The 12,452-nt window shown below is 34.1% G+C and overlaps 1 protein-coding gene across 40 annotated transcripts in view; it reads right to left on the bottom strand.

The window, feature by feature from the left end:
- Positions 1 to 12,452, bottom strand: part of PARD3 (par-3 family cell polarity regulator) — a 579,492-nt gene that overhangs the window by 231,061 nt on the left and 335,979 nt on the right. For 32 of the 40 annotated variants that reach the window (XM_055543694.1, XM_055543705.1, XM_055543697.1 and 29 more), the window contains 3 exons: positions 9,562 to 9,701; positions 6,637 to 6,765; positions 4,318 to 4,356 (listed from right to left, as the gene is read on the bottom strand). In XM_055543694.1, coding sequence (XP_055399669.1) covers positions 4,318 to 4,356; positions 6,637 to 6,765; positions 9,562 to 9,701 — 308 coding nt within the window. The remainder of the gene's footprint in view (positions 1 to 4,317; positions 4,357 to 6,636; positions 6,766 to 9,561; positions 9,702 to 12,452) is intronic. The other 8 variants (XM_055543696.1, XM_055543714.1, XM_055543708.1 and 5 more) reach the window with 1 other exon arrangement.

Below are 12,452 nucleotides of genomic sequence, written 5' to 3'. Positions count from 1 at the left end.
ATTAGCTATAATCATCATGCTCTACATTAGACCTCCAGAATTTACTCACCCTATACCTAGTAGAAGTTTATACTCCTTGACCACCATCTCCCTCACGCTCCTGATACTCCAGTCCACCATTCTTACCTCTGTCAGTGTGCAGGTCTTTCATCTCCTTGGTTAAACTTATTCCTAAGTGTTTTTTGTGTTTTTTTTGATCCTATTATAAATGGGATTGTTTTCTTACTTTACAGTGGGGTCAACATGGTAGGCTCTACCTGATCTACCACAACCATTACATTAATAAGCCTATGGCCAGACTTACTGATGAGCTCATTAATTTTCCAGATCAAGATTACAACCTATCGGTTAGCTTATCCCCAAATTTCCTCAGTGTACCCTTGCAGCTTCTACAGGGAGATCCCCCTGGCTCTGCAAGGGATCCCAGGTGGAGATTCCATGCATGTTAAATTTTTGACCTTTAAGCATGTTTCATATCTTAGCCATATGCTCTAGCATCATCTCTAAAAACTATTATTTTCTAAAGCCCTACTTATATCCAGTAGCTCTGAATTTGTTTTACATACAGTGATATTCTTACATGGATCTTAGGAAGAGTTATTGGGGGCCTTCCTAAGCAGTTTTGCACTGTCCTTTGAAGCCCAAGGAAGAAACTGGCACTTTGGTAAGTTAAGGCCTGATAGCCTGTAGGTAAATTCACTACATTATTGTGATGCTTAATTTCGTGTCCACTTGGAAGGTGTTTTGGGATAAGATTAACATTTAAATTTGTGAATCTGAATAAAACAGATTACCCTCCATATCATCCAATCAGTTAAAGAAGAACAGTAAGACAGGCCTGTCTGAGCAAGGGGGATTCTCAAGCAGACTGTCTTTGAACTTCATCTGCGCTGTGGACTCTCCTAGGTCTCTGTCTGCTGGCCCACACTGCAGACTTAGACTTCCCAGCCTTCATAATCACACAAACCAATATCTTATAACGAGTCTCTCTATAACTATCTATACATTCCATTGGTCCTGTTTCTCTGGAGAACCCTGGCTAATACATACATGTATTATCTTGTCCAACCTGGATGAGCACAAAAATAAACTATCAAGTGAATAAACTTTCCAAAGGCAAGGAGTTTGTTCAAGTCATGCAATAAGTGACCTTGAGCCTATGCTAAATAATTCAGCTTTTTGTCCAATTTTGAATGGATAACCTAAAACTCAGTAGGGTTTCTAGCTACCCACTCTGGCTAATTAAAACAAAATTTAGAAGATGTACAAGAAACCCAAGTCTCAGATATTTAAAAGGTCTATCAGCCATTGATACAGCTTGGCTCATCTACCTAAATGACCTTTTTTACAATTTCTAAGAGTTAATCAGTTCTGGGAGTCATTATGATCAACTAATTGGGCTTTAGGGCATTCCATTCTCAAGGTGCTTACAATCTGAAAGTTTAATGAATATAATGTCAGAGAACTTCACTACGAGAATGAATTTAAGACTTGCCACCAAAAGGCAGAGAGAGACCCTGAAAGCCAATTTTTAAACTGTAATTTTAAAATAAAACCTCTAACAGCCCAAAATGATTTTGCCTATCAAAAGTAGAAAAAGAGACCCAGGTGTGAGACGACCAAAGAACAATAAACTGAAAAGAAAACATTTAGACAAAACAAAAAAAAACAAAAAACTTTACCTTTTTTACCTAGGTTGGAAAACCCTTATCAGAAACAATTTCCATTTGCTATCTCAAGTCAGATTCACATATGCACATACCATCTCTTTTGTTCAGGTGCCTGAATTGGCATTTGCTCTGGCATGCTATCGGAGAAGGCAATGGCACCCCACTCCAGAACTCTTGCCTGGAGAGTCCAATGGATGGAGGAGCCTGGTAGGCTGCAGTCCATGAGGTCGCTGAGAGTCAGACATGACTGAGTGACTTCACTTTCACTTTTCACTTTTATGCACTGGAGAAGGAAATGGCAACTCACTCCAGTGTTCTTGCCTGGAGAATCCCAGGGACAGGGGAGCCTGGTGGGCTGCCTTCTATGGGGTCGCAAAGAGTCAGACACGACTGAAGCAACACAGCAGCAGCAGCAGCAGCTGGCATGCTATCATGACCACAAAAGGTTTGGGGTGAAGCACAGAATAGAAGGCACCTGGACATTCTCAATGGAATACCACCTTTAAAGCCAAAGCTGCTTCTTCCCAGTGGTGATCTAAAACTTCAGAGCTAATCCTCAATTTCCTCACCAGGACAGATTACATGTTTCAAAAGAACTCACTTATCTTATGGCATCATTCTCCATCTCAGATCATCTTAGGCATTAACAGATATAGTTTACTTGTGACGCCATTCACTTTTCCAAAAAGTTCTATGATATTAAGGTTCCAAACACCAAACAATGGTTCTTCAACCAAGGAACACACTGCAAAATACTTCCTGCTTTTAGTATTTACCTTGCAACTCCTTCATGGTGTGGTTATTGGTATACAAGTTTTTTACTGCATATAAACAAACCCATCAATCTGCTCTCTTAGGACATTTTGACTTTGTCATGCCAGGACAACCATTCACTAGCCAAATTTAACAGAGAAATCTTTCACATATTTCCTCAATACTTTTTGGTATGTTTTTAGATTTAATTTCATAATCAATTGAGATTTATTTTTTATGATGAATAAAAACGAATCTAAATTTTTAAAATCAATGGCCAATTGTTCTAAATACTAAATAAACCACTCTTTACCACTATTTTGAAATGCCTCCTTTAACAAACATGCCCACACATGTAAACACTGGGACCGCTTCCATCATCAATGTGTTTAAATTATCTACTTGTCTGTTCCTACAACAACATCATGCTATTTCAACGCTTAGCTTTATAATACATTTTGCTAGCATTGTTGTTTGTTAAAATAGGAAATAAAAAAGACATTCTTAAGGCCCACTTGATTCTTTAGAATTAATCTGTCTGATTTTGCCTCAACCTACCCCACCCATAACCACACACACACACACACACACCATTGTGATTTTGATTAACTATCACAGACCTATTGATTTAATGGATAAAAAATGGAGGCTGTGAATTTCCTACAACCTATACTTATAAACATGTAATATTCTCCAGGTTGTTTCCTGACTTTTCTCTGAGGTCTGATTATTCATCCATTTTTTGTAACAATGGAATATTTCAAATGATATTTTGCTTGTTTATTAGGTTCAAAGCTGTCTAGCTATGAATGTGTCAATGAAAATTAAATTATGTTATACTATATTTTAATAGTGTTAATTATGTCATTCAGATTCATAATATTCATGTTAGACATATTATTTGTCTAACAAGCCAAATTTGGAAAAATATGTACTAGCATCACCCACTGTAGATATGGTTTTGCAAATTTTCATTTTCTTCACAAGGGTTTGAGAATGACATGTTTTTGTGCTGTGATGTTTAATGTATAAAATATCCTGTCTGTTAGATTTTCTACTGGATGATATCATGTGTCAATATAAAATACTCTCTCTTTTTTTCCCCATGTAGTGCATCCACATACACAAAAACATAAGCTTAGAAACTAATATGGCAATTCTCTTTCATTATGTTAGTACTGTCTGCTTATTCTTTTATTTTCAGCCTATATTAAGATTTGTCTTCTAAACACCTATTTTTGCATTTTAATCAAAGCTGTGAAAACTTACTTCTGTTAGGAGAATTTTTAGTCCCATAAAAAATGTCATAATAACTGATAATAAATTAAAAAATTATTAAATATGTTATTATGACAATATGTTTAGTCTAACTGCTGACATATTTTAGTTTTCCTATTTATGACACATTTTTATGCCTTATAGTCCTCCCTATTTTTTTTTAATTGAGTTTTCTTTTTCTTTTTTTCATTTTTGTAGCCAGTTGTAATACAGCACTTCACAACTCATAAAATACTTTACATATATATATGTATGTAATGTGTCATATATATGTGTGTGTATGTGTATGTCTTATATGTGTGTGAGTTTGTGTGGGTGTGTGTATATGAAATTACAAAGCTCACCAATTTTAGTCCCTCTTATTACGCAGGTAAATAGGAGAGTCTTTAACGTCTGTTTTTTAGCCCTGTCTGATCAAAAATAATCATGAAATAGTCTTCATTTGGGGTAGTAGCAATAAGTCACTTAAAGCAAGACCAGTTTAAGATTTAATGAATCTATGTAGGATCTATTATGAGCCAGGAAAAGAGAGGACAAGTAACTTCATAATTAGTAAGAAGTTAGTTCGATTTATCTTTCCAACATCTCTGCATCCTGCAAAAGACAAAGCTCTTACCGTTTCTTTTGGACACTGCATCTGGCTTGGCTCTGCATTCTAGAAGAATTGAAGAAAAACATAAATACAGACTGACCAAAGCCATCTTCAACACACAGGGAGACAAAGCTTTACTTTCAAGGAAAAATTGTTTTTTCTTAAAATCAACAAAATGTATAGGTGATCAAATTATGGTTGATATATTACTCTGTCTTGCAAAGTTTCATTGATGTGGTTATGTTATCTTGTGTGTGTGTGTGTGTGTGTGTGTGTGTGTGCTGTTGGGGGTGGTTCTTTTAAAATTTTTCTCTAGATGTAAATTTTTAGTTGCTCATTTGGAGTACATCATGAATTTATTACTGGGAGGAAAACAAATCCCACAAAACTGCTTCTCTATTCCTGGCACTGTTTCTAATTTTGTTTTCTAATTTTCCTAACTAAGTCTAAATTATAAAGTATATTGTAATTTGATAGCTAGGCCAGATAATAACAGTCTGAACCACAGTCTGAACTGCAAGCATTATACTTTATAATATTACACAGGTTATAAATGTGATATGGTTTTCATGTACTATAGAGTTGCTTTAATTAATATAGTTATATGGTTGACTTACTAAAAAGGTACCTATTGATAAATTTTGCTTTAGACATAGAATTTAAATACAAACACTCCAAAGAAAGGAAAAACGTTCTGTTAACTGGATTGAAAGATCATTTTAAACACCACCCCCCACCTTTAAGTTTTCAGAATTTTCTTTTTTTAAATCTTGTATAGCAGCTGCAATGTGAATAATAGACTGACGGCCTACTGGCTCACTCCTTAATGAAAAGCTCACAAGCAATAAATTAAATAACCAAGGAAAAAAAAAAAAAAAGAAGGCAGCAGAAGGGGAAAACAGAAGCCTGGAAGATCAAACTTGGGCCAGGAGAACCTGATTAACCTTAAGCTGGTCTATGCTGGCAGGAACTCAGAAAAGGCTGTAGGAGCAGCAGTTAAGCTTTGGCAACCTAATAATGCCAACTATCACCCAGGCTCAGACACACTGAGGAAGGGCTAAAGCTTCATTGCATAGAAAGTTCAGTCTTTTTTTTTTTTTTTAAGTGCTCATTTACAATTTAATAGAGACAACTCCAGATTTAGGATCAGGTGGCATTTTAAGCACAAAATTGGATAACAGTGGGGGGAAATGGAAAACTGAATTTAAATTGAGAAATAATGCATTAAACATTTTTAAACAGAAATAAAGAAGTTTTTGTCATTTCTTAAAATCGATTTAAAACACAAGTGTTCAGGTTTCAGCCCTATCACAGTCTGAAATTGTGTGTCACCAAGGGATGAGATATTTCCATGACTAAAAGGTATTTGTTTTATAATAAAGGGCAATTTTTACTAACCATGACACATCTATATTTGAAGGATTAGCCTAAGAGAATTAGGGTAATCAGAAGAATTTTGAAACTGCATCCCTAAAACCTACCCACTCTAGTATATATGGATTAATTATTGTTTAAAGCTAAAAGCTATCTGAAAGACAGGTTAAATGCCCTAAAATGACCCAACTAGAATATCTTTTGAAATATATCAAATACCAATTGTTTTTGAAGTAAATTGATTTTCCTATTACATCCAAACAAAAAAATTAAGGTGATTACTTATATTACCAAGAACCATGTCAATTTAATATACATATTTCACTCACACCAATACTGCACAAATACCAGTATCTAATATTTAGATACATTGACATATGTATAAAAAGTGAAATAAATAGTTTGCAAACAAACCCCTTTTCTTTTATGTCATTCCAAATAATGTCTATATTAGGAATTAATGCCCCCAGGGCTTCTTGCATCTCAGGTCTTTTTACTTTCAGTAAGACTATTTAATTAAGGCCCTCTTTTTCATACAACAGTAAGCAAGCATGTTTATTTGGCTTAGCTACACGTACCATGAGAACTTGAAATATGAAAATTTGTCATATGTAGTGGAGAATATGGCAAGCTTTCAACAACAGCCTTTGAAGTGACAGTTATGGAATAATCGACATCTCTGTATTCAATCAGTTCATCTAAAAGTGTTCAGTAATAAACATTTGCTGTCCTAGAAAATATTCCTGCAATTTGATTTTCAAATATTCCTGCATGCAACATTGTGGATATTTATTTCCAAAACGGAGGAAATGTGAGTAAAGAATGCTTATATTATGTTAAGGCTGAAAGATATATAAAATGTAGAAATGGCTTGGAAAATGTTTTAATAAACATTGGCTAGCAGGTAGCTAGCCCAGATTCCTGACTCATGTGTGTCGGAAACCATTCATCTGCTCTGAAGTTACACACCAGTTCCCTTGGGTGGAAGGCATCTTCTTGGCGAAAGACCAGAAGGCTCACAGTCCCTTCCATCTTGGTGCTTCTCAACAAGGAAACAACTTCCTCCTGGGATTTGCCTGCTAGATCGACTCCATTAACCTAAAACGAACAAAAAGTTTTCAGCGATGATATCATGCAAACAGATTAACAGGAGACAAGACACATTCTAGAACGGACCATGTCTGCCATGGAACAAGACTCATTGCATGGTATATTCTGCCCTGATCTGGTAACCACCAGGCTGCTGGGGCTAATAATGAAAGGCATACCAATTATCTTGAAGCAAAGCAGGAAACAGTCAATCTTTCAGATCTCATCAATAAATCAAAAGCATAGCCACTAGCACGTTAACAAGTAACCAGAGATGCAAATATATCTACAATGCCACACTGGCACAAAACTTCCTATTTTTGAACTGAGATTCCATGATGCCCTTATTCATCACAGATTTTCTTATATCAAAATTAAAAAGTGCCACCCTTACAGGGGTAGTAAAACACACTAAAAATATTTTGGTAAAAGCATCTTAGCTTTCATTAAAATGTTATTGAAAATTATGACAATAAATTTTTATCACTAAATAGCAAACACAGAAGAATCTCTATAAAATAAAAAGAGGGCAAGAAGTATTTCATCTCAAGATTTTTCAATGTTTTAAGAGAATTCTACCAGAAAAAAAAAAAAAAAAGAGAGATTTTAAACAACCACATCCTGGGGAATCTCATCATTGTTGTAGAAAGTATAATAACATTATCAGCAACAGGACATAGCTAACAGAAATGAGAATGGAAATTTCTTTTAAAAAGTATCCAGTACTACTCTCTTTAGACAGAAATAACATTGAGTTAAGGCAATTAAGTGTATCACTTAAATAGCAACATCAAAACTTTCTTGTAGTTAAAATATGTTTTGGAACCTTTCAGTAGTAACAGGTTTAAAGAAAGCAAAAATTTTCTAGATTATTTTTAAAAATTAATCACATGATACTTGTTTTAAATGTACAGGCTTGAAAATATCCTACTCAGAAAACTTTTTTGCCCGTGGAACTGTTGGTATTCTGTAGATATAACTATGGATACTATAAAGTTAGGTTAAAATATGCCTTGACACCTAGAGAAAAGAAAGCCTAATTCTGAAGAGGTACAGGTCGCAGGCCCTTCCATTCCATAGAAGGTAGAGCAAAAGCCTCTGTAATGTGTCACCAAGTAAAGCGATTACATGATGAAAGGGAGACACAAAAATAAAGTGATTACTTTCTGCGAGGAAGAAGGCGGCAGGGGCCGGGGGTGTGCAAGGAGAGGCAGGGAGAAGGACAGGGAGATAGACTGTTTTTTTATTTAGGAGCAAAAAATAACTAGGCTCATGTCCCAGATGAGACACTTTCTAAATGAAACAAGCTACAGTTACAAATGAGGACTAATACCCACCCTCACTCATAGCCTGAGGACAAGAGGCTCTTTCAGCAAACAATATCAGAAACACAATTTGTACTCAAACCTTTCTTTTCATTGGGCTTCTATCTGTATCCCTTTAAAACATGGTGTCATGCTAATAGACAAAGAGGAAAGAGGAAGATTGAAGGAATCTAGGCCTGAAGTGTATATGCGGGAAAAAATCTAGAAGCTTTTCCTTGGTTTCATTACTTTTCAAAAAATCTTTAAGAGGACAGCTAGAGCTGGAGAGATTCAAGCTATATATGAGACTACAAGTTAAGAAAAAAGGATAACATCATAAACATTTACCTTAACATTAGTATATTTTTTAAAGTATAGTTGATTTATAATGTTGTATTAATTTCTGATGTACAGCAAAGTGAGTTAGTTATACACATACATATACATTATTTTTTAAAATAACCTTTTCCAACTCCATGCTCCCCATGCAGAAGGCACAGGTTCAATCCCTGGTTGGGGAACTAAGATCCTACATGTGCACAGCACAGCCAAAAAGAGAAAATACTCTTTTCCAAAGAGGGCATATATGGATATGTACAGTTGATTCACTTTGATATACAGTAGATATTAACATAACACTGTAAAGCAACTATACTCCAATGAAAATTTTTTTAAATAATAAAATAAATAACTCTTTTCCATTATAGTTTATCATAAGATATTGAATATAGTTCTCTGTGTTGTACAGAAGGACCTTGCTGTTTACCCCTTCCATATATTTAACATTAGTTTTTGAATGCTAGTTAATAATTACAAAACACAGCACTTACCACTAAAAGACTGTTTTCTAAGGAAAACACTAAGAAAAACCACTAATAAGGCACCTTCTTTCTCAATCATCTTCACCTTAATTTCTACATGCACAAAACTCAGGCAAACAGAAATTAGCCATCCTACGTATGTCAAAGAGAGCCTCGAAGACCAATGAACCGAAACCCATGAGGTACAGAAAGGAAACTTTGAAAAACTATCTTTTTTTTCCCCCTGACATTTGATTTTTATGTCTCAATTCATTCTCCACGCTGACATTTCCAAATTTCCTTGTTCTTCTCATCAAGACACACTGTTTTCATTTACTTCATTTGTCTCTGCTCTGATTCCAGAGGAGATAACATTTCTATACTGCCAGACATAAATTTAAAGCCATCCAGAAATATAACCTAACAGACACTGTACTTACATAATGACAAATGTTATGTTATCTCATAAACCAAATGTCCAAGTAACTAAAAATTTATGAGTGAACTAAATGAAAGACATTTCTCATCAAATAACAAGGAGAAATGTAAAACTGAAGCGGAAATACATTGTTTTAGGATGCATACTACTTCTAAAATATATAATTTAATTTCAAATTTTATGAAAATGTTAGGAAAACCTTGACCCTTAAAAAGAGAGCTTTTCAAGAATTATGGAACTTGGGATGCGGGAAGCCACTCACCTCTATGAGCCTATCACCAGCCTTCAGCCGGCCATCTTGGATGGCAGCACCCCTTGGGAGGATGTTTTTCACATAAATTGGTGCTGAGCCACCTATTGTTACATCCCTGGAAGTGATGCTGAATCCCAAACCTTCTGTACCTGAATGTATAACAGGCAAAAAAAAAAAAAAAAAAAAAAAAAAAAAGTGAGATTTCACAGGTAAATATACATAAAGGATTTGCTATTATTCTCTACTTCATCTTGACACAGGTATCCATTTTCACACAGGTATCCATTTCTTTTAATACTCTAAAATTTTTAATAGATTTTCAAAATAGACTAAATTGTAGCAGGTTTAAATGGTACATATGTGAAGATTCATTAGTCTAAGAAGTAATGGGAACATACTCAGGTGAAAATAATATACAAATATGCCTGCTGAATGTTTTTAAATCTTTGATTATGAAAATAAACAATTTCTCTACACACATACACACACACACACAAAACAAACCCTTCTTTTAAAATTCATAGTATCTCCAATATCAAGTGTTATTGTGCAATAATGGTATTCAGATTTGAAGGGTAGGCAGTAAAGAAAAGGAAGAGAACAAGTCCAGGATGATGGAAAAGAAACAGTGGAATGTTTCTAGATATGGATAACAGGACCTCCCCAACTGACAGGATAAACCATATTATCTTTGCCTCATTCTTTGCTAATTCACCTAAATCTTACCATGTATATTTCCTTAAAACAACAAAAGCAAATTGCCCATCTGAGACCATAGCTACCAAGTCTGAGGATCATCATCTAATGCTTAAAGGTACTGAAACCAATGACACAATTACCCATCACTGTGCTGGTTTGTATAATTTCAATTCCAGGCTCTTTGGCAGCTTTCTCAACAGGCACCCTTGTAAGTTCAATACAGTGAAAAGTTCAATGCAAAAAGTTCAATTATCAATGAAACCAACAATGCAGCGAGTCAGAATAACTCAGGATAAAGTATGGAGATAATGACAAATTTCTAATGATTCACAGAATTTTTATCTCTTCCAATGATGATTAATTTCTACCAGAGTTTCTTAAAGAGTTACTTTTTAAGGTATTGGGTTCAATTCCAGTTAAATTACATGAGGACAAATACTTGTTCATAAAGGAAGAATAAAGAGATGTGTAAAGGGATGAAAAATCTTTATAGAAGAATTCATTAATTGGATGTAGCACTCAGTAAAAAATGGTAAGTAAGGGTTTGAATCTCTAGGTAAACAAACATCCATGGGAAAATAAATATGAACAAAAATGTGGGTTAAAGAAGAAACAAAGTAGAAATGAAAAAAACATGGTACTTATAACAAAACCTACTGCAAATATTCTCAAATTCAAACAAAACATTCATTTACTTCAAGTCTGAAATCACTTTAATGTGCCTGGGCTGTTAATTTCTTAAGTCTTTTGTGAAGAGTTGAATGGCATCTTGTCTATATGAAATTTTCCTAATTATTCTGCTGGGACTTTTCCATATGTCTCTGTGCTTTCATGAAACTCTAATGACTTGCAATAACATTTATTAAAAAAAATCTAAATGATTCTCCTTCTGTAATATTAATTTCTATGAACTACAAAGACTGATTGTTATATGAACCTCAATACTATTAAAATATCAGCAATAACCCCTAAATCTGTAAGCCAAAAGTTCAGACAATGACCTTTCAAAGAAAGATAAATAGATATCAATTTTCATTTAGCAAAGCCAACAAAACATTTTGCACTGACTGAAATAGATCACTGACCTTCTCCTCTGACTTTATTAAAAAGCTAATTTCTACAAAAGAGCAGGGTACTTGAGAATGCCAAAATGACAATAAATATTAAGAAATCATAATTATGGAAGGAAGTACATAGGAGCTATTCTCTTTTGACATGTTATATGACATAGTTCCAAAATTATGCCAAAGAATCATTATAATGAAGCCTTTCCTTAGGATTGACCTCAGTTTACAAAGAGCTTCTGTCATTCAAATTGTATCAGTTAACTTTGAACTGAATTTAAAGTTTAATAATGACAAACACTATGTTTTTGATGTACTTCCTTAAAAATGTTAAATGCAACAATAATAATTAGAAAAAATAGTATCTGTTAACTAGAATGAAAGCTTGTCCAACTTCAATCATTAAAGCATCTATATTTAGTACTTAATCAAAGACAATGAGCATTCTTTGTCACTGTTGTTTAGAGTGAACACAGTTTGTTTGTTTTTTTTATAAAATATTTGTAAGTACTGGCAGAATGCACAGGCAGTTTCTGCCTTTTGCCATATAATCTCATATTTAATAAATGAAAATCAAGCCAGATTCTATGAGGCTCCATATCAATTATATAACTCAAGGTCAGAAAAATGTTTAAAAGAAAACCATTATTTCTATTTCATGTTGAGCTAGCATAATCTTTCTAAATTAGCTTCTGTAACATATGTAATTAGCTTCTGTAATACATGTAATCATTTATTTTTAAATACTATCAAAATAAACTATTCATTTCTGTATTCAAAAGAGTGATTCTTTTAATGGCAAATAAAATTTCACTTCATTTAAAAAGTTCATATTAGATCATAAGGTGGTAATATAACAATTGTATGGGAAACTATAATTAAACGATGAATATGCCTATATCAGAGTAAAAAGGCAGAGGTACTTATGAACTAACATCTCGGTGACAATGGAAAATAATCTTCCTCTGTTGAGAAACCCCAAGCAGAATTTTATGTTGTATACAACTCTATTTGTGCTCCTTGATATGCTTTTGCTTAAAAACCAAGTCCTGTCATTTACCTGATATTCCTGTATTAACAGGAGGAGACGGGTTTAAGCTGATATGATTCTGTATTTGCAAGGGGCTTCAAAACTGG

Source organism: Bubalus kerabau, chromosome 13, assembly GCF_029407905.1.
Source record: "Bubalus kerabau isolate K-KA32 ecotype Philippines breed swamp buffalo chromosome 13, PCC_UOA_SB_1v2, whole genome shotgun sequence".
Lineage (NCBI taxonomy): Eukaryota > Metazoa > Chordata > Mammalia > Artiodactyla > Bovidae > Bubalus > Bubalus kerabau.
The sequence above is the reverse complement of the archived record's forward strand: the minus strand, read 5'-3'. Positions and strand labels throughout refer to the sequence as shown.